This window comes from Helobdella robusta (assembly GCF_000326865.2).
Source record: "Helobdella robusta unplaced genomic scaffold HELROscaffold_6, whole genome shotgun sequence".
NCBI lineage: Eukaryota > Metazoa > Annelida > Clitellata > Rhynchobdellida > Glossiphoniidae > Helobdella > Helobdella robusta.
Genome location: NW_008705330.1, coordinates 1,621,551 through 1,645,153, shown reverse-complemented (window position 1 = coordinate 1,645,153; position 23,603 = coordinate 1,621,551). Strand labels below are relative to the sequence as shown.

Genomic DNA, 23,603 nt, shown 5'->3' with positions numbered 1-23,603 from the left:
ATTCCCAATTGACGACTGTACGCGTCAACAACATTCTTATATTGTGTTACGACCACTTCACTATCATGACGTCACACAATGCATAACACAAAGAGGAACCATCAAATTTCACTTGCAATCAACACATTCAACGCCAATAACCTGACAAATTTTTGATAACAACACAAAAATAGTTTATCAAAAAAACACCAACACGATACATCTAAAAATTGCAGAAGCTGTCCTAATATCAAATTGGGACAGCTTTTGCAATCAATAGATCCAAAATAAACATCCAACAAAGAATGATAACATCATTACCAACTCTACGCCTTAATAACAACGAAGAACAAAAAAAGTGACAACAACAAAGATGAAGAATACGATATCAACTAATAAACTTTGCTAAAGAAACTATATAAACCAAATTTGCATTGAAGATGATTTATGAAAAATCTAATCTGCATGCCTTATCTGCATGATGAATTCTGATAACAACAGTTTCATTAAATTTTCATGATCAATCAATCCTCGTTTGTAGTCTCCATCTGTTATGGGTCGGACTTTTTTATTCCATTTATCAGTTTCTTGATTAATTCATTCATCAGTTTTTGTTATGGGTCGGACTTTTTTATTCTATTCCTCAGTTTCTTGAAATTTAGAAGATGGCATCTTCCATGTCATCTTCTAAATTTTCATGATGAACTTGAATAATTATATTTTCAACAAATTGAACAAATTCCCATCATCACACCAGCTTTAAAAATGCCAACCATGTCATCAGAGTTCCTCATCATCACATCAGCGTCAACGACAATGCTATCTTAGTCGCAAGAGCTAATCATTTTCATCACATCAGCTTCAACATCCAAGTCTCCTGGATTTATTATTATCATTTTGATTTATCAACGCCAGGCAAGCCCACAGGATTTATTGTTATCACTTCAGCTTCAACACCGCCGCCATAGTTACCAGAATTAATCTTCATCATCACAGCTTCATCAATGTCAGCCAAGCCTAAAGGATTTTTTATCATCATCGCATCAGCTCCCAAAACCCAACCCAGTCACCATCCACCATCATTGTCACATCTGCTTTAAAAATGCCAGTCATGTTAATAGAGACACATTAGCTCCAACAATGCCAGCCAAGGCCCCAAGGTTATTCAAAATCGTCACACCAGTTTCAACTTAGACATTTAAGTCACCAGGGTTTGATAAACCCCAAAAATACCGGACAATAAATAATTAGTATATATGACATTACATTTGTCATGACAAATAAAATATATAAGATAATTAAATAAGTCAAATGTAATAAATAAATATGGATAAAGATGGGTAAATCAATATAAAATACCTGACGTTAAATAATTTGAGATAATCCAAAAAAAAATAATATGCTAAAATCAAAATTAGTATTTATAAAATAATAAATCAATATAATAAAATAAATAGAATTAAACATACATGTATATTTATATAAATAATGAAAATATAATAATTGAATGATTAAAACTAATTTAGTTCAATATACGTACAATATAAACCATGAAAGGACAAAAAAATATTATAATAATGTTTTTTAATTAGTGCCTAAATCTTCAACGTGGATAGAAATAAAGAATCAAATACTAAACAAAAAAAAATAAGATAATTAAATTGTAATAATGGGCCAGCATGGAGAGAATCTTTAACATACAAAATTCAAATTAAATATGAATAATTTTAAAATAAAAACCGTTAAAACATTAAAATAACAAATGGAGTCAGTTAGTACAGTACGGTGCACTTATGGGGAGGCCCGTCAAGTACGACAATCTCAAATCAGCATGGTTTTATGAGACCAGAAAAAAGATACTAAATATGCTTAATTATTATGCAAATCAAAATTAAAACTGTTAGGGTGTTACATTTTTTCTGTGCTAACTTACGGCTTTGAGTCCTGGGCAATTTCTAAAGAAATGGAAAAAAAAAGATTGACGCTGCTTGGATATGGTTTTTGAAAAGAATTATGAAAATTAGTTGGACCTTTCATACTTTGAATTAGGATGTATTAAAAAAGTCCGGTTATGAAAGAAGGAAATTACTATAGTTAATCCGATGGAGGCAGTTAAAGTTTTTTGGTCACATCCTGTGGAAGGAAAGAATGGTACAGGGAAAAGAGATCGTGGCCAACAACGAATAGCATTGGTGAAATCACTTGTTGAATATCATCACATTTCAACTTAAAAAGTGTTAAAGATCGGATTTTGTGGAGGTCGATGGTCGCCAATGTCCTGAGAGGATAAGGCATGAGAAAGAAAGAAGAAGAATTATGCAAATGCATAAAATAAATCAATTAAGAATATTTAAAATGAATAAAATCTTTAAAAATGAATAAATACCTATCAATAAACTATAAAAATGTAAAAATTGTAAAATTTAACAAATTCGATTGTTAATTATTCATGGAAACTAAAGAATGAGACCAGACTCTAGAGCGCATTGAATGTGAGTTCGATGGCTATTATCGTAAATTCTAAATATATGGGTACACACTACACAGCACTATTAGCAAAGCACGGAGATATCGTTGGTCCTCCGTTCAAAGCATCATATTTTTGTCCAAGATAGTTTCCAGTTGCAGCAGCCAGGACCTGGAACTCATTACCCATTGATTTCAAAGCCAACTCTGATATCAGTGACGCCCTTAGAGGCGGATTGAAACATCATTTTTTCAACAAAACGAAGAACAATTAGCGCCTCTGAAGATAGCTCAATAGAGGCGCTTTACAAATTTACAATGCAACACAAATCTACAATGCAGTTGCAGTTATAAAAAATGTTTGCATATATTCAAACAAGAAAATATTATGTTTGCGTGCTACTTATTTCACATGGCTTTGTAAATGAAAATTGTTTACATTTACGTTTTCAATATATCCGCTGTATAAAACAGTGCATACCTTATTGTCAGTTATATGACAAGACATTTTAAAATTTAATCCAACAAAATATTAAATAATAGTAAAAATTATAATTTACCAAATTTAATTTATCAGGTTGAAGAAAAACAACTGATTGAAATGGAGAAATCTAAATTGGAAATAGAAAATTATATAAAAAAAAGGCAGATAAAAGACGACATTGAACAAACATTGGCAGCTAAAAGAACAGCAGTAGCGAATGAATCAAAAAATGAAAATAAGTTCAATCAAGAAGTAACTAAACAGATGGAACAGTTGAAATCAGATAATTTTAAAATCTCTGATAAAAAAGTATGTTGTTGCCCTGTTTAATTTTCTAGTTGTTTCCAGCTAAAGAATAACCTATATTACAGAAAGAACTCAGAAAGGAGCAAGATTTATATTTACAATATAAAAAGGTTTTAAAAGAAGAACAGTTAAAACAAGAACGTTCAGACGATATTTTTTTCAAAAAAGAAAATGATATGGCTTGGCAAAATAGAATGGATAATTGGAGGAAAGATAGAGAAGTCAAAGATATGCTTGTTAAAGAAATTACTGAAGAAAGAAAGAAATTAATAGACGAAAAATGTTAATATAAATTTAATTTAATTTTTATTCTAATTGAGGTTTTATGGTTTTGTTTTTTTTGCTTGTTAATCTGATAAATTGTCTAGACAAACTTGTATATAGAAAAAGGAAAATAAAATATAAGATAAAATAGTAAAGGTTTTGCAGCGACCACTTCAAAGCAAAGCATAGCGACCGCGATATTTTATCTTTAGGGCTCAACTGTTTTCGAATAAAAGAGTGCTTGAGCCCAAAAGATATGATAAAAAGTATAGATAACACCAAAGTCTTTTTGCTTCAAAGTAGACAAAAAGAAATTTGCAATATGAAGTTGATAGTCCATAATTTATAGTCTATAATGGTCACAGAGTTAGTTCAGTTGGTAGGAGTGTTTCGCGCTGGTTTGAATACTGCTGTCCAAAACTCAGTAACTATCATACGCATATGATGCAGTGCTTGTGCGTTCATACGCATAGTGTATGTGTGTCGTGTGGTGTGGATAGTACATCTTTTGTAGCACGGAAGTTTAATGTTTGATTACAAGTATAGAATTACATATAAGCTAAATTTTGAGGGGCGGCAAATTTTGAAAACTAATGAGTATGGATCAATCTTTGTTTAGCGTCCAGAAACCCATTTCAACCGAGGTAGGACGTTGTTTTTTTCGCCATCAATTTTTTGCGCCAAATTAGGTGATCAGTTGTATCCATTTCATTTAAATTTAGAGCTATCATGTCTTGCTCGATTATTTGCGACCAAGACTTTTTTGGGCGGCTTTTGGGACGGGTACCAGGTACTTCAACATCTGCAAGAGAAGTTATGGCATTGTTTCCACCTTGTTTGACATGACCAAACCACCGCGGTCGGTGTTGCTGGGATTCGTCCTTTATATCATCTAAACCAGCACGACGCAGGATTTCAGTAGATTTGATGTGGTCCTTCGTTGCATCCATCGGAGCATTTTCATGTTGGTTCGGTGAAGTTGTTGTTCCAGTTTGGTTGTTATTGGCCATGATTCTGCACCATATAACAACACCGGACGTATCACAGGATTATAAGTGGTGGTAGTGGGATGTCATGCCGCACCGCATCAACATAAAGGCAAGGAAATGCCATTTATTCCAGGCTGCACGTATGCGTGCTCGAACGGCAGCCTCAGCTGTTTTAGTACAATCCAGAACATCCCCTAGATATTGAAACGATGTGACTTTCTCTACCTTAATGGCTTCAAAAACATTGCTTTTTCGAATTTGTTGTTGTGGATTGATGCAAGCAGGACAAACAATATTGGACACTTTAGATAAAGTACCAATTATTTTTGAACAACATTTGTGACACCATTGGTTACACTGCTGGCACTTGATTGAATTGTTATCTACACCATCATCTACAAACATCGTCCAGTAGCTGTGGATTGGATGGGTTCACCAGTGTTCATTGCTTTGGTTTTGCTGATGTTGAATTTGAATCCATGATCAGCGAGTCTGGTGTTCCAATCTTCAAACATCTGTGCTGGATTTTGCTCAATGTGGCTGTTAAAACGATATCATCAGCATATATTAAATTCCAAATGTCACCAGTGCGTATCGGTTTTGTGATTTCTTCCAATCACAGAGACTTGAGAATCGAGCTTTGGTGAACTCCAACGCCGATGTCAAATGCATCTGTGTTTCCAACCGTTGTGGTGACGAGAGTCTTAGTATTCGTATACATTTCTATCACAGGTCGTACAAGATATCCTGGAATGAGTTGTCAACGTAGACTCCACCTGATTGCTTCACGGGGAATTCGATCAAATGCTTTTTCAACGTCTTTGCGAGAAACTTCTCTTGCAGTTGCCTCAATTGTTGATTTTCCCGCTAGGAAACCAAATTGATAATTTTCTAATGTGATGCACAACGTTAATCTTCTCTCAATGATTTTCTCGACAATTTTCAGGGAGTGTTCTAAGAGACGTATACCCCGATATGATGAACAGTTCAATGGATCACCTTTGCCTTTGTATAGCGAGACTGTCATGCCATAGTTCCATTCAGTCTGCATTGAGCAATTTCTCCAGATTTCACGGCAAAGTTGTAGTAACGTTTGGATATGTTAATGGAAAAGAGTAAATGAGTTGCAGAGCGCATATCCAAATGTAAGCATTGCACTTCGGACGCACACTTGCACTCCTGCTACAATGTGTTTGGCCGAGCGTTCTTTTTTTGTGTAAAACGCGTAAAAATTATTTGCCTCCCATTTTGTCGGAAGAAAGGCTAATATTTTTTTGCAACCCCTGCATTGCAAAACCAATTTTGCAATGATTGGACCTTATTTTTAAAACTATGTTTTAAATTATTAAAGAAAATTTTTTTTAAATAAATTCCAGCATAGGTTGGAAAATGTGGTAATTTGCCAACCTAAATTTAAAACATAAGTATTTTATAACAAATAGAAAACTATTTGAAAACATTTTCAACTGGGACAAAAATATTTATTTAATTTGCCAACCTAAATTTAAAACATAAGTATTTTATAACAAATAGAAAACTAATTGAAAACATTTTCAACTGGGACCAAAATATTTATTTTTATCTATAAAAGAATAATTAGTTTTAAAATAATTTTGTGAATGAATCTAAAAATTTTATTTTCTGGCAAATTACAAAATCACTGCCGCTCAAATATCATACGATCACATCACAAAAATCATAGAGATTAGTAAATTTAATAAACGTTTAGAGCGACAAAAGCTGTAGAATGTGCACGGCTATCGCTTGTGATGATTTATTGAAAAATAGAATTTTATTTTTTCCTTTTATAACATATTTTATTGAATTTTTTAGTTCATGAAAGATTCAAAAAAATTGGCCAACATCAAGAAAAAAGTAAAAACTTCCTAAATGAAAAAGAATGGCTTGAAAATTTAGAATCAGAAGAGAAACAAAATTTTAAAGAAAAAAGTTTTAAATATTTTAACGATATTATGGGTCAAATACAGTACAACAAACGATTGTACAAGGAAAAACAAGAAGAGGAACAGAGAATCATAGAGAAAGCAAAAGATGCGGAAATAGAATACCGAGCAAAATTGGACGACATAAAAGCTAGACCCATTTCTGCCAATGCTCATCCATTTTATATAATGAAAAATCAATCAAAAATTTCCACAGAGTTGTGTTATCCTCACACATTTTGTAGAAGTGGCACTATTAATTGACGTTTTTCAATATACAGCATTCAATACAGTTAATAATATTTTTAAGAAAGTACTACTCAGTTGATTTTTTTTTGTTTTTTGATAAACCCTTTAATAAACTATTTTTGATTTATAAACCTGCTTTAAAAATCTGATTAGTTTCATACATATTCTATTCCTTTCTACATCTCTGGTGATTTCAACTTGCACTTCAATAATTTATCATGTTCTTAACTCGTAGATTTAATGATGTTTTGTCTCTTTTTAACTTAACTCAATATTGTTCTTTTCCTACCCATACTTCTGGTAACACTATTGATTTTATTATAGCTTCATCTTTTTCTAAGCCTATTAACATCTCTGCTAGCTCTGTTCCTTATTCTGATCACCTTCTTATTGAATCTGTTTTTTCATTAGATTTTCTTCCTTCAAATTCATCTATGTCTATTTCTAAAAGATGCTGGTCTTCTCTTAATAAAGATATTTTTCTTCAATCTCTTACTGAAACTATTTTTGATACTACCTTATTTTCTGATGTTGATGATGTCTATGCTTTTAATATCTACATTACTTCTATTCTTGATAAGCTGATTCCTCTTAAATCTTTTACTTAGAGGCTCTATTCTCGTAAGGCTCCTTGGTTTGATTATGCTTGTATAGTAGCCAAGAAAAGTGTTAGAAGACTGGAGAAAGCCTATAGGTTAAATCCATCTAACTCTCTTTATTCTATCTATGAATCTGACTTGATTAATTATAAATATCTACTATTCCCTAAACACTCTACTTTTTTTAGATATTCTATAACATCTGCTTCAACATCTAAAAATAGGTGGTCTGTTCTATCTAAACTTCTACATAAAAAATCCTCTCACTCATCTTTTTCTGCTCAACAGTTTCATGACTTTTTTGTAAATAAAATTACTTCTTTAAGAACATCTAATTTTAATTTTTCTTTTCATAACTTTACTAAACTTACTACTGAATCTTTTTCTGTATTTACTCCAATAAATCTTTTAGAACTAACTAAAATTATTAATTCTATGTCGTCTACAACCTGTTCTCTAGATCTACTTTCTTCTAGTTTACTTAAAGAATTTTCTTCAATATTTTATCCAATCATTCTCAAACTAGTTAATTTATCTCTTTCCACCTCTAAATTTCTTACTTCTTGTAAGAATTCTATTGTTATTCCTATTCTTAAAAACTCAATCCTTAGATCCTACCTCTTTATCTAATTATAGACCTGTAACTAGTATTACTTTCATCTCTAAAATAATAGAAAAAGTAGTTTTTAATCAACTGTCATCCTATTTAGACTTTAACTCCTTGCTACCTGTATCTCAATCTGGTTTCAGACCTGCTCACAGTACTGAAACTTCTTTACTTAAAATACACAATGATATCCTTCTCTCTAGTGACAAAAGTAATCTTACTTTTCTTCTTGCTCTTGACTTTTCCTCGGCTTTTGATACTGTTGACCATACTATTCTCTTGAGACTGCTGCATCTTTCTTTTAATATTACTGATTCTTGTCTATCTTGGTTTTCTTCTTATCTCTGTAATCGTTTTTCTTCTATTGTTCTCAATAATTCTACTTCTAACTCCTCTACTCTTACTTTCAGGGTACCTCAGAGTTCTATCCTTGGCCCTCTTCTATTTAAACTATACTTCTGAACTACCTCGTATTATTAATAACTTTTCTTTCTCTAGTCAACTATATGCTGATGATTTTTACATTTATACTTCTTTTCCTCCATCTTATCTCAATAGTGTTCTTCATAATTTATCTCTATGTCTTTCTTCAATTATCGCTTGTTCTGACTATATGTGTCTTAAACTTAATCCTTCTAAGTTTGAATTAATTTGTTTTAATAAATCTAAACACTCCTTTACTATTCTTCCTATTAACTTACCTGATTCTAAAACTCTTGATGTCTCTCATAAGTTTCGTAGTCTAGGTTTTATCTTTGATTCTACTATGTTTCTCTCTTCTCAGGTTAATAGTGTTTCTAGAAGCTCTTACTTTCATCTACGTAGAATAGAAAAACTTTTGCCTTTTTTTGATGATCCTACTCTTCTCCTTCTTGTTACTTCGTTAGTCTTATCTAGGATTGATTATTGTAACTCGCTCTACTATGGTCTTCCTGACTCTATACTCTATCATTTAAGTAAAGTTTTTAACTCTGCTGCTCGTCTAGTTGCTCGTGCCGCTTTCTTTTCTCATATATCTCCATATCTTGTTTTTTTGCACTGGCTACCTATAAAATATAGAATAATTTTTAAAATTTGCACGTTCATGTCTAAGTCTCAATCTAAATTATTTTCTAATTATTTATCAGATATATTAATTGAACCTAAACGCCCCGGTTTACGATCGTCTTCTTCTTCTCGCATTTTCTTAACTCGTGTTAAACACTCTTTTGCCAAATCAGCTTTTGCTTTTTCTGGTCCTTTTCTCTGGAACTCTCTACCTACTTCTCTGATTACTTCTCCATCACTTGCGAAGTTCAGAGCGGATCTCAAGACCCATCTGTTTTCAAAATTCATTGAGGAGCGCTGTTAAACATCGCGGAAATAGCGCTTTATAAGCTAATTGATTGATTGATTGATTGATTGATTGATTGATTGATAATAGAGCACGAAGGGTTAATGAGGGTTTGTAACGCACAAAAGCCTTTTCAAATACTTTGAAGTCTTGTGTTGTGTTTTCTTTTGTGGGATCTCAAAGACAACGAAGGTTTATGATCTATTTTCACTTTTCATAAGTTTAGAGGAATCAATAGCCCACAAACAGCTTATATAAATAAACGACGCATCCTACACGAAGCATGTGATAAGAGGGGATCTATTTGTTATATTTAAATATGGTAGCTGCACACACCGCGAAACAACACTGGGTTACCTTCACTAGGCCATTACTTTACAAAAAAATACTCCTGTATACTTGTGTGATATGAATATATCTCACGCAATGCTTTGTTTTTTATTGATTTAACACACGCATCTTCCATTTTATAAACACTTTTATTTGACTTCACGTTCATCCCTATAGTGTCATGCAATGGTAATTATGATGTTTGTAAAAGGCTGTATTTAGCAAACACGTATTCATTACGTGTTAAAATTTTTATTATAAAATGTTCTCTCAATTATAAGGTAAATGAAAAATTGATATTTGTAGCAACTTTAAATTTTGAAAATAATTTTTAAATACTGTCTAATATCAAAAATAGTATTTATGGTTTTTGGTAAACAGTTTGGTAAAAAGTAGGTAATGATTATGTTGTTTGCAACGTTAAGCTATTTTTTGTTTGGTTTTTTCCTCCGTGAAGACAATGTCCAGTCGCCATTTAGATTTGTTCTGTTAGTTTTATACACTGAATCAAGAGGCGGTGTATCAATGATAGATTCCGATAGATTTTAATGGAACAAATAGTACATAATATACTGATTACCACTGAGCAGCACAACATATGCTAATTGCCCCCTCAACTCACAGATTCTTTAGATGCTTTATAACTGAAAGCCTTTATATATATATATATATATATATATATATATATATATATATATATATATATATATATATATATGCACTGAAACATATTGTTGTAACCCTTGACCTCGTAACTACCAACACCGATGTTATAACTTCAACGATTTTTATATTTCCATCACCAGTGTTGTAGTTTCAATGATCTTCAAGATTTTTTTTAGCCTTTATTATTGCAGCTCTGACTGACATACGCAGAACTACTTACGATATATATATATATTATATATATATCTTTATTATGTTCTTCATATTTTCATTCATATTGACATTTTATTCATTGATTTGAAGCAGCCATCTTCGCCACAAAGGCTGTTTATCTTTTTCACACGACGTACACATGTGTTTATGTATAGGCGCAAGCACCGTATCATATATACGCTTAGTATATGATAGCCATTGAGATGTTTGACTTAGCGCGCATTTGAACCACTAAGCCATTTTGCCGGCCAAACATGCGACCACTTACGTCGTCTCCCCATTTACCGACCTTGTGATAAAGGTCTTTTCCTGATATGTTGGGTGGTGACTTGATAGTTATGCTTGCGTTGACGAAGGTTGTGTGTTGTTGTTTTAATTTTTGTAAAGTTTTGTAATTGATGGTAATAGAGGATGAATGACATGGTTGTTGTTATTTTCTACTTTCTTGAACGAATAGGGATATTTTAAACATATTAAGTCAAATAAATATTAGTAGTTGTTTGTTGAAACGCATGAAATTTCGTAGGTAAGCCAAACTATGGCTTTATTAGATGATCCATAAGCCACCATGTTTTCGAAACAAAAAGAAATATTTTTATTTCAATTGACAAAAATAGTTTGTTGAAACTCATGCAATTTCGTAAGTAAGACAACCAGGGCTTCAATAAGCAATATTTCTATTTAAAATTACAAAAATAATTTTGAATTTTATAATTAAATTTAATTACAATGCTTCAAAAATATTTAGTCAAGTTAATGTTTTGTATTAGTAGTTTTGAAACCATGAATATATATTAATTTAAAATCCATGCAATTTCGTAAGTAAGCTAATAAGCCAAGGATGTCAAATAGCCCGACCCGTGGTCGTATTTATATTTGCAATTTTCATTAAACTATATATCGCCCGTTTTGTTTATGCTACTTTCTGTTGATAAGTGTCAATAAGATGGCGAATGACAGTAAAGGACCTCCTTCGCTGCTGGTTGGATTAGTATTGATTATAAAGTCAAAGTAGAAATAACAAACTGTTGAATAAAAAATTAAATTGTTTTATAAAAATAAATTATTAAATTTAAAATTAATTAAATGCGCGAGGCAACGCCCGCATAAATGCCGCGCTTTAGAAAATATTACAGCCGATGTAAATACCGCAGCACATATTTTACTTCTTCGGGGGTAAATACCACTACTTATGAATGATTGCTAGATCCATGGTAAATACCTTAAAGTTTAATCTTTAATTATTAAGTACATTAATGTAACCATTGATTTTTTATTAAGCCCCCTACATATGTCAGTCTTTGAGACCTTTGAGTTGACAGTTTTAACTGCGCAAACCAAACCGGATTGATCGTGTGTAGGCCATTCAGTCGAACAGTACAGTCCTCAAAACTGGCTTGTGCAGATTCAAATTTATCCTGAAATTTTAACTGAACTGAACAAAATGTTTGATGTGTGTAGCAAGCACAATTAAGCTGCACAGTTTTTATTTAATTTTATCATCACATTCCTGTCGCTATGTATGTACTGTAGGCTTTTGCTACAAATGAAATTGGGAATTGTTCCGAAACCTGAAAAATATAATCACAAATCACTTCATAAATAACAGGAGAGTTTTATTTCTAAAAAAAACTTTTTGTACTCACCTTCTAATATTATATACCTGCACAGTCACACTATTTGTTTGACACAACTTGGCTGATGGTTATTGTTGGTAAATTTGTCAATGTGATCTTGTGTAAATTGTGCAGTCTCAAAATCATTCCTTTTGTGAGTTTCATTATCAAAAAATTATATTAAAATTAAAAATTGTTGAATGAGTATTAAAGAAGAGATTTTAAGCAAGCTATGTACATGTGCCCGAAGAATTGCAAGTTAGCGATATATACATCTACCCAAGAGTTAATAAATATGCTCGGAGTCAGTATAGGTAAACTGGTAAAAAATAAAAAGTAAAGTAAATGTTGCAGATGATATTGTTTTTTTTTATATTGTCAGCAATATTTTCATTAAATTAGAACCTCTTTGAATATTGCAACATCTTTATTTAATTTAATCTTTTTTCTTCCGTCAGTTTTGAATAACGCATATCATATTTTATATTATTATAATTATATTTATATATTTAAGTTAACTAGATACATCAAATCAATCACCAATCAGACAAACACCAAGCAGTATAAATAATAATAATGTTAACATCTTTTATTTTCACCACAAAAAATTACATTAAGATAGATAAAATTAAATGAAATAAAGTTCGAATAAAATAATCGACGATAATCAAAAATGATTTAGGTAAAAAATTATAAAAGCATATTCCACTTAGTTTGTCATCTAGTGAAAGAAAAACGAGATGAATACAACGAGAAAAGATTAGTTTTACATGATTCATTCAGTCAAATTTCTATCACAATAAACAGCTTATGATGAGGATATCGCAGAATAATACTATTATAAAATTGATCAGACCAAATAATGTCACAACAACAACAACACACGTTTAGACAACATTTTCCCCGAGATCGGGGTTGCCATTTGGCTCCCTATGATGAAACCGAAATACCCCTCGACGCCATCCACATCTGTCACTCGCCTCACTATCACGCAACCCCGCTTTCACCCTGTCCTTCTCCACCTGCTCTCTCCATCCCAATCGCGGACGACCCCTTCCTACCACTCCTTCAACCTCGAACTCCAACGCTCGCCTAATCCCATCCCTTTCATCCCTTCTCAACACATGTCCATACCACCGCAATCTCGATCTCCTTATCAATGTCACAATGTCCTCATTCAGTCCCATCATTGACATCAGCTCTGTACTACTCCTATCCTTCACTCTAACCCCACACATCATCCTCACCATAGCTCTTTCAGCCCTCTACACTTTCCTCCTCTCTCCTCAACACCCAAGTTTCACCACCATATACCATCGCTGCTCTCACACATGCTTTATATACCCTCCCTTTCATCGTCACTGACCATTTCTTTCCACACAATACCCCACCCAGTTCCCTAAATTTCATCCATCCCACACGAACTCTAGTCGTAACTGCGCTCAAACATCCTCCATCCGCGTTCAGCTTATCCCCTAAGTAAACAAAGCTTTCCACTCTTTCAATGCCACCACTCAACCCCGTCCTTGCGTCCGTCCTATTAATCACACCATGAACACATTTCTTTCATTTGAACGTGCCTTCCACCTTTTTCAGTGCCCCCCTCACACCACTACATCTCTTATGCACCCATTTCTGACATCCTATACACAATACCAAATAATGTCAACCAGCGACAAATCGAAACGAATGAAAAAACCTAGCGGCGAAATTTCAAATGTGTTGATTATTATTTTTAAATATTTTGAATTTCCAAGTAAATTATTATGGAGGTTATTAGAGTTATTGTCTGTTTTATATTGTTTTGAATTGAAAAAATTAGACTCATGGCAGACAGTTAGCTCCAATATTTCGATTGTGTTGTCACGGAGTAGTGCAATGTCGGGACGAAGTGATTTGAAGAGACAGTGGGCGGATCCCATCACAAACGACGTCTGCATACATCGTTCCCTCTGGTCCTGTGCATTATTTTAATTTTTCTATTATTATATTTAGAATATTGTTATGGCGTGTTGTGTATCTTTTTAAAGCTGCAGTTGGATAGGACATGTTTGTTGGTTTGCCGAACATTGCAAAAAGTACAAAGAACAGAAGACGATTTTCCTCATCTAAATAGATTAGCATTCGTTGGAAGCTGTTGAATAAGGCTTTTCCTAACAAATTTAAACAGTACTTCAGGAAGTAAGGCGGTGAGCCTCGACCAGTGAGCAATTCTAACCACGGAAATGTTGTCTTTAATCGATTTAAAAATGGTCCCTTGGCAGCGGAGTGACAGCGAATGTTCATTTACTTGCCGGTTCTTTAGCGCTTAGTGTCGATTTTGTGTCATTTGAGTCGTGAAGCATGTTGTCAATTTTATTGTATGTCTTATTGTATGACTCACTCCATAAGCATTTTATGCTCTTCTTGGCCTTTTGGTTTAAAGTAATTTCGTAATTTTACTCTTAGAGATTCGGCAAAATGTTTGAGTGATCTAACATTCAAACCACCTTACTTATATGGGAGCGACATAGCTTCCAACAGACAGCTGCTGATAAGCAATGATAGCCATGTTCTTGCCGATTTGGTGACCAAGGTATCTGAGTTTTCACCAATCCAAGTCAGCGATGTATCGTACATTCGAAACTCAAACGCAAATTGTGACGGCAAGTAAAATCTGATGATTTATAGTTTGAGTTGAGCTATAATAATAATAATAATAATAATAATAATAATAATAATAATAATAATAATAATAATAATGTCATTTTATATAGCGCCATGGCAAGCGACTGAGGCGAATTATCATTAACTTGACAATCTTTACATTTAGCATATATGTTGTGTTTAGTATATATTAAGCCTATTTGCCCTGAATCTAAATTCCCAAAATGTTTAAACTGTCAGTGCATGGAATGAAATTTCATATCTTTTGGCAATTAACTCTGTTCCGAAAACTGGAAAATATATGCTTATTTAACAGATAAAGAATTTTGAATTGAAATAAAAGTTAATGCAATACATTTTATTTTTACAATGTGTTACTTATTGCTTGAAGAGATACAGTGAGTGTTCAGATCGATAAAAGAAAAGTATTATTATTTTGCACACATCTAATCATTAAGTTCTTCGCCTTTAATCACAGCAAAACCGAAATTTGTTAAACAGACACTTATGGATGATAGCTATAGCATAAGACAAGACAATTCACAGAACCATCAAAGATAACACCAGAATAATCTTGTATAATGCTATTATAACAACTAAAATAACACTAAAATGATAACACTTGTATAAACATTTTGTATATATATATATAATTTAATATAATAAAGTTTGTCATCAATTTTCCTTACTAGAATTTTCAGGAAATTGTTCAATTGATTGAAAATAAAATTATTATCCAAGACTATCATGAAAATTGAATAAAACTGTTATTACCCAAATTCATCATACGGATCTCGATTTTTCACACATCATCTTCAGTGCAGCTTTGCTTCATGAAGTTTCTTTAAACAAAACAAGGTTACTAACTTAGCATAAGAGAGCTACCCAGTTGGTGTCATGTTTTTCATGTTCTTTGTTGCTGTCACTTCTTTAATAACAATGAAGAACAACGAAAATCGAAATAAGGTTTATCTACATGATGAACTTGGATAATAATTCTACTTTCAATAAATTAGCATGATGAACTTGGATAATAATTCTGCTTACAATAAATTGAACATTTTCCAGAATATTCTAGTAAGCAAAATTGAAAAGACAAACTTTAAATTATCTAATGCCAACAATTTGGTAGAATTCATACAATACTTTATAGAATATGGTCTCCTTCAATCAATTCAATCAATCAATCTTCGTTTTGCGTCCAGAGACCCGTTTCCCGAGGTAGGACGTTGTTCTCTTTGCCATCAACTTTTTGCGCCAAATTAGACGATCAGTTGTATCTATTTCATTTAAATTTAGGGCTTTCATGTCTTGTTCGATTGTTTGCGACCAGGACTTCATTTCGTTTGACATGACCAAATCACCGCAGACGGTGTTGCCGGCATTCGTCCTTTATATCATCTAAACCAGCACGACGCAAGATTTCGGTAGATTTGATGTGGTCCTTCAGACTAATTCGTTACATCCATCGGAGCATTTTCATGTCGGTTCGTTGAAGTTGTTGTTCCAGTTTGGTTGTCATTGGCCATGTTTCTGCACCATATAACAACACCGGACGTATCACAGATTTATAAAGTCTTGATCGTAATGGTGGTGCGATGTCACGCCGCATCAATATAGAGGCAAGGAGATGCCATTTATTCCAGGCTGCACGTATACGTATATAGAACATTCCCTAGTTATTGAAACGATGTGACTTTCTCTACCTTAATGGCTTCAAAAACAGTGCTATTTCGAATTTGTTGTTGTGGATTGATGCAAGCAGGACAAACAAAATGGACACTTTAGATAAAGTACCAATTATTTTTGAACAACGTTTGTGACACCACTGGTTACACTACCGACACTTGATTGTTACCAACACCAGCTTTACAAACTGAACAGGGCCATCGTCCAGTAGCTGTGGATTGGATGGGTTCACCAGTGTTCATTGCTTTGGTTTTGCTGATGTTGACTTTAAATCCATGATCGGCGAGTCTGGTGTTCCAATTTTCAAACATCTGTGCTGCATTCTGCTCAGACATGGCTGTTAAAACGATATCATCAGCATATATTAGATTCCAAATGTCACCAGTGCGTATCGGTTTTGTGATTTCTTCCATCACAGTTATAAATAACAGTGAACTCCAATGCCGATGTCAAATGCATCTGTGTTCCCGACCGTTGTGCTGACAAGAGTCTTAGTATTCGTATACATTTCCATCACAAGTCGAACAAGATATTCTGGAATGAGTTGTCGACGTAGACTCCACCTGATTGCTTCACGGTGAACTCGATCAAATGCTTTTTCAAGGTCTACAAAAATGTGTGATAGTTTTTGATGCTTTGCATCAATTGTTGATTTTCCCGCTAGGAAACCAAATTGATAATTTCCGATTGTGATGCACCACGTTAATCTTCTCTCAATGATTTTGTCGACAATCTTCAGGGAGTGTTCTAACAGACGTACACCCCGATATGATGAACAGTTCAATGAATCACCTTTGCCTTTGTATAGCGGGACTCATGCTATAGTTCCATTCAGTCTGCATTGAGCAATTTCTCCAGATTTCACGGCAAAATTGTAGTAACGTTTGGATACCTGATGCTTTGATAATGTTGTTTGTGAGTCTAGAGGGCCCTGCTGCCTTTCCTCCTTCTTAGCTTTCAGAGCTTCTGTAAGCTCCTCTATAGTTTTGTCTGGAATCGGACCTTCGATGGGTGGAGCGTCAAAGTTAACATTGATGGGATTTGTTTCATTTAACAGACGGTTGAAGTATTCTCTCCACTGTAACTTGATCTCATCTTGTTAAAGAACCATCTCATTTTTGTCATTTTTGATACATGAGGCACCAACTATGTCTTTTTTCGTACGCTTTGCTTGTTTTGCTATACGATACAGAGATTTCATTTGTTCACCTTTGCTTTTAGTGAGCCACTCTCTGCACTGATCTGTCCGAGCCAGTGCAACTTGACGTCTTGCATAGTTCTTCTCACGGAAAATTTTATGGTCATCAACAGACTTTGATTTTTGCCATGGCTTGTATGCAACTTTATTTTCAGCTATTGCATTTTGTACACTGTCATTCCACCACCAAGTGTCACGTTCATGCTGACGTTTTGTACCAGTTTTCCCACAAACTGTAGTTGCAGCTTTCATCAAAGCGGTTTTTGTATGTACTCCAATCTGTACTGGCTTGCGATTGGTGGTCTAACTGTGGCGACAATCTGTTGAAATTATTCTCGATGAATATTGCTTTTCAGCTTCCACGTTTTGATTCTCCGAGGCATTTGTTTAGACTTATGTTTTGACAGTTCGACAACAAGGTCTGTCACAAGGAGTCTGTTGGGCGACACATGATTCGCCAGGTATAACTTTGACGTTTTTGAACAGCCTTCGGTGTTGTTGCTTGACAGGGAAGAAATCAATTTGCGTGGCTGATGGTCTACTTTGTATGTTATGAGATGTTCCAACCTCTTTCTAAAATATGTGTTTAGTAAACAAAACCCGTGACTTTCAGCAAACTCAAGGATGTGGTTGCCATCTTCATTCCGTTTTCCATAGCCAAAACCGCCATGTACGTTGTCAAAACCATCTGTTTTCTCTCCAACGTGGCCATTGAGATCGCCTCCAATCAGGATTGTTTCAGATTTTGGTATTGTTGAGATGGTGTCAAAGAATGCAGCCCAGAAGTCATTTTTCATCTCTTCTGATTCGCCTGTCTGTGGTCCGTATGCAGAAAAAATAATCATTGTTTGCTGATCCACATGAGACGTGAATTAATCCTTTTAATATCCAGTACTTCTTGGGCTAGCGGTTCTCTGACAAAAATTCGAACACCATTTTTGGCCGTCTTTTGACCATTCCAGAATAGTTTATATTTTTCTGTCTGAGTTGACATGACATACCATTCGATTTCCATCGGGTTTCCTGAAGGCAGTAGATGTCAATCCTTCTACGCTCGAGCATTTCTGCGATTTCCATGCTGCGGCTAGTCAGTGATCCAACATTGAGCGTTCCAAGTCTAAGTACCATAGAGGGGCCATTCTGAATTTTTCTGCAACATCCCTCCGCTATTGCATACTTCCCAGGGATTCTTGGCACCCCTTGACCACTTAAGGCCTGCTGGGGACTAGGAGTCGTTGTTTTTCTTTGTGATGGCATAAGAGTAATTTGTAATAAGTTTTTACATCCGGACACCCATCCTGACGACAACCACCAGTTATAAGCGGTGGGCCTAGCCTTTTGCTCAAAAGCACGCAAGGCAGCGTGGATGCAGTTTTATGTCATGCCCAGGACAAGAATATGGTCTCCTTCCAACATATATATTCACAATTCTTTTTTTGTTAAATGTGCATGTATTTTTCAGGTTTCTTAACTGAGTTAATTGCCAAAAGATATGAAATTATATATATATATATATGTTGGTAGTAGACGATATTTTTTTAATTTATACAAGATTCTATAAATTCTACCGAATGTTTGGCGTTAATATGTTAACGCCAACATTTGTATGCCTACTCTGCGTTCAAAAAAAGTTTTTTTTGATAAGAACTTCAACACCACGTAGTTTTTTGAATTCGTATTTATTCAAAACATACATGAAATTTGTCAGTCGACAGCGCTGTTTCGGCTATTTAGCCATCATCGGAGCTAAATATTATTGTGAATAATATTAAAATATTAAAATCATTGAAATGAGATAAATTAGGAAGATATAAAATAATATTAAGATGAAATTAAGCTGACAGCGCTGTTTCGGCTATTTAGCCGTCATCGGAGCTGAATATTATTGTGAATAATATTAAAATCATTGAAATGAGATAAATTAGGAAGATATAAAATAATATTAAGATGAAATTAAATTATATATTGAATGTTGATAATAATAGTGAATAATTTTGAAATATTAAAATCAGTGAAATAAGATAAATTAGGAAGATATAGAATAATATTAAGATGAAATTAAATTATATATTGAATGTTGATAATAATAATGTAATAATGTAACGTATCTTTATAATATGGTTAAACATAAAATTGAAGATAAAATTAAATAATTAAACATATTTATAGTCAAATTTTAAATATATATATATATTAAAAATACCACTGCATTTTCAGCTTTGATCAGTTAGTTCCAATTCATTGCTGATTGCGTCACTGGCTTCAGTTATTACATCGTCATTCCATGATTTGTTATTTATAAAATTAGGTTTGAGACCGTCGTAGATACATTTTTTAAGAAATATTACTGCATTTTCAGCTTAGATCATTTGATAAAAGCTGAAAATGCAGTGATATTTTTTAACAATTGTATTTACAGTTATTATGAAATTCAGTGATGTTTCTTAACAATTGTATTTTTTTTAGTCTTTATTATTACAGCTCTGACATACGCAGAACTACTTACAATGTTACATATATATTATCTATATATCTTTTATTGTGTTCTTCATATATTCATTCATTGATTTGAAGCAGCTGATGTTTGATTCAGCGCGCATTTGAACCACTTATTAGCCTTTTCTTCGCCAACATGCGACAATTTACGTCGTCTTCCCATTTACCTATGGTTTGTTGCTCTATTGATGATTTTTGGTTCTTAAGTCAAATGTTGATCCTAAGCATAATACAAAAAGTGATAATTTCGTTCGGCTTTTTTTAAGCAATTGCCTATGTTGGGGTAGTTATCTGGCTTATGATAGGTCTGAGGGTTTGATTATCAAATCAATCAATCGTCGTTTAAGCGTCCGTGGTTCCCTTATGCTCAAGGCATCTTCATTCAGCCCAGCAGTTTTCAATGGTTGTTTGTCATGTTGTCTTCGGATCGAGATTCATCAAGATCGAGATTTAAATAGTCTATATTGCTGCATTCTCTCTCCTTTTTACTTAAGCGAACCAGCGCATACAATGTTTTTGCAAAGCTTTATTTATTGATTGAAGCCCGCTACGAAACAATATCTTAACTGATTCAATGTAGTCGACCAAACGCACACGCAATATCTATCGCAACGTTTTTTGTCTTTTCTGTGCAGTTGCTGTTCAGGGCTTTTGGTCATGGGCCATTTTACTGCTTCATAAACCAGTAATGGTATCACGGACTGTCGTTTTTGTTCGCAGCTGCGGAGGAATGTCAGGTCGAGTGAATATAGAAGCTAGGGTTTTGACAAGTTAGGCAAATGAAATTTCCCGCTACAGAAGACAATGCTCCAGTTATTTCCGGGCACCTTTCATGACAATTTTTTACAATGACACAAAATTAAGTTGCTGCCAACACCGGCATTGCAGACCGAGCATGGCCAGCGGCCGGTAGGAGCGCTTTTTGCATAATCAGCGCTTTTGTCTTTCCTATGTTCCCTTTGAGCCCTTGTTTGGCCAAATGTCGACTCCAGACCTCAAACTTTTTCGCTGTCTCTACTTCGGATGTAGCCGTCAGTACTATATCATCAGCATACATGCGTATTTAGTAATTTTTTTCATCACCGATATGAACAACAATGAGCTAAGGATTGATCCTTGATGTAATCCAATTCACATATTTTCTGCAGATTAAAGGTGAAAGGATACTTTCTCTCTTTTGCGTTTGCTTTAGAGGTTTCAACGCAAACACACAGCGTATATGAATGCGCGTGCAAACCACGCATCATACACATTGCATATGGTATGTGGGGATCTATATGTATATATGTACACACACACACACATATATATATATATATATATTATTTAATAATTATATATATATATATATATATATAATTATTAAATAATACTATCGCCATAGTATTATTTAATAATTTAAATTTTAATATATCTATTTTTCTAATAACAAATTGTAGGTTATTATTTGCTTTATTAGTTAGTTAAATTAACAAAATGTTTTATAATATTCATTTTACTGCCTTGTGAGTGATGTTGGATCATCAAAGGCTAGGCCCACCGCTTATAACCGTGGTTGCGTAAGGAAGGGCGTCCTGCGTAAAAATTAGCCAAAAAAATACTTATGATGACGGAAGTGACAATGGCCCTCAGTATCCGGCAGAAGAGATTGCGAAGAATTCAGTCCATGGGGTTGCGGTGCAAGGCCCTGTGGATGGTCTGGCTACTGGCACCCCACTCTTTAGCGTGGCGGTGCAAGGCATTATGGATGGAAGGATTACTTGCAGACCAAGGGTTTGGAGGTTTGGTACCTGGAATGTAGGCACGTTGACAGGAAGGAGTTTGGAAGTGGTGAAGTTGCAGAGGAGAATGGTTGACGTGGCTGCATTACAGGAGATCAGATGGAAGGGAGAGTATACAAGGTTTGTGGGGGCTAAAGGTGGAAGATATGTTGTGGTGGAAGGGGGATGATGGTACGGGAGGAGTCGGCGTGATGGTAAGAGAAGAGTTGGTGGAGCAGGTATTGGAAGTGAGGCGGAAAAGCAATGGTGTAATTGTGGTTGTGATGGTGTTTGGAAAGGTAATAGTGAGGGTAATATCAGGATGAGAGGAGGAAAGTGTACTGCAGAGGGCTGAAAGAGCTATAGTGAGGATGATGTGTGGGGTTAAAGTGAAGGATAGGAGGAGTAGTACAGAGCTGATGTCGATGATGGGACTGAATGAAGACATTGTGATATTGATAAGAAGATCGAGATTGCGATGGTATGGACATGTATTGAGAAGGGATGAAAGGGTCGGGATTAGGCGAGCGTTGGAGTTCGAGGTTGAAGGAGTGATAGGAATTGGGATGGAGAGAGCTAGTGGAGAAGGACATAGTGAAAGCGGGGTTGCGTGATACTGAGGCGAGTGACAGATGTGAATGGCGTCCCCCGATCTCGGGGAAAATGTCGTCTAAACGTGTGTTGTTGTTTGTTTTATAATATTCATTTTAATGCTATTAATTTAAAAATAACATTTTAAAATTTTAACATTTTAAATAAATTAATGAAATATATTAAATAAAAACTAATACAATTAAAATAGTTTAATTGCAACAGGAAAGCTTTTTTCGGCAAAATTACCATCATCAGTGTCATAATTTGAAATAATATAAAATATTGGGACTATAGTAACCAAAAACTAAAATAAATACAATAATATAGAAATTGTATAATATTTATAATTTATATCAATCAATCAGTCCTCGTTTATAGTTTCCATCCTTTATGGGTCGGACTGTTCCATTCATCAGCCTCTGTCTCCAAGCCGATCTTCATTGCATCTGTCTCTTTGAGCGCCTTCATGTCTTCCTGTATTGTCTGCGTCCAGCACTTTTTTGGGCGACCTCTTGGGCGGGTGCTAGGCACCTGGTGCTCAGAAACGGAAATTATTGTATCGTTTTCGCTTCGCTTCACATGGCCAAACCATCGTAGACGATGACGACGACATGCATCCTTCAACGTGCACAGTCCCGATCGGTTCAGGATCTCGGACTTCTCGGTTGTATGGATATGTATAGCTGTGACAAATGCGTCGTAGGCATTTGATCGAGTTGCTTCCAACTCCATCGGGCGATCATCTTTTAGCTTTTAGGTAGTTAACACTGTTTATGTTGAGTGTTATAAGTTTTTGACTTTCTAATTTGATTAAGTCGTCCATTAATTTTTCAATTTCAATTTCTTTTTAAAGATTCTTAGGTTTCCTCATGTAATGACAATTAAGTCCAAGGTTAAGGAATTCAGCGATTGTCGGTTGATATTTACTTAGATTAATAATAGATATATATATATATATATTTTATTATATAAATAATAATTATATTATATTATTGGTAAACCATTACCCGCCATAGGCCAGACGTACGAGATATATGTATATATATTATACCTGTTGTCTCTCACGAGACTCATCAGTAGCCTACCGAATAAAGTTCAAGATAACACAACTCAAATATTGTAACCAAGAAACTCAAATTGAGGTGTCGCGACCAATCGGTTAGAACATCATCGTGT

The 23,603-nt window shown here is 34.2% G+C and overlaps 3 protein-coding genes across 3 annotated transcripts; 2 read left to right on the top strand and 1 right to left on the bottom strand.

Annotated features, from left to right (window-relative positions):
- Positions 1-3,854: 3,854 nt before the first annotated feature.
- Positions 3,855-6,695, top strand: HELRODRAFT_164108 (hypothetical protein; the record flags this gene model as incomplete). The annotated part of the gene is made up of 2 exons (XM_009029140.1): positions 3,855-3,897; positions 6,322-6,695. 2 exons carry the CDS (start codon positions 3,855-3,857, stop codon positions 6,693-6,695), a joined length of 417 nt encoding a protein of 138 aa, XP_009027388.1.
- An 11,785-nt stretch (positions 6,696-18,480) lies between these two features.
- HELRODRAFT_164107 (hypothetical protein) lies at positions 18,481-18,834 on the bottom strand (the record flags this gene model as incomplete). Its single annotated transcript, XM_009029139.1, has 1 exon — positions 18,481-18,834. The coding sequence occupies one exon, from the start codon at positions 18,832-18,834 to the stop codon at positions 18,481-18,483; it is 354 nt and encodes a 117-aa protein (XP_009027387.1).
- A 2,715-nt stretch (positions 18,835-21,549) lies between these two features.
- On the top strand, positions 21,550-23,507 carry HELRODRAFT_164106 (hypothetical protein; the record flags this gene model as incomplete). The annotated part of the gene is made up of 3 exons (XM_009029138.1): positions 21,550-21,578; positions 21,690-21,974; positions 23,444-23,507. The coding sequence occupies 3 exons, from the start codon at positions 21,550-21,552 to the stop codon at positions 23,505-23,507; spliced, it is 378 nt and encodes a 125-aa protein (XP_009027386.1).
- Positions 23,508-23,603: the final 96 nt, after the last annotated feature.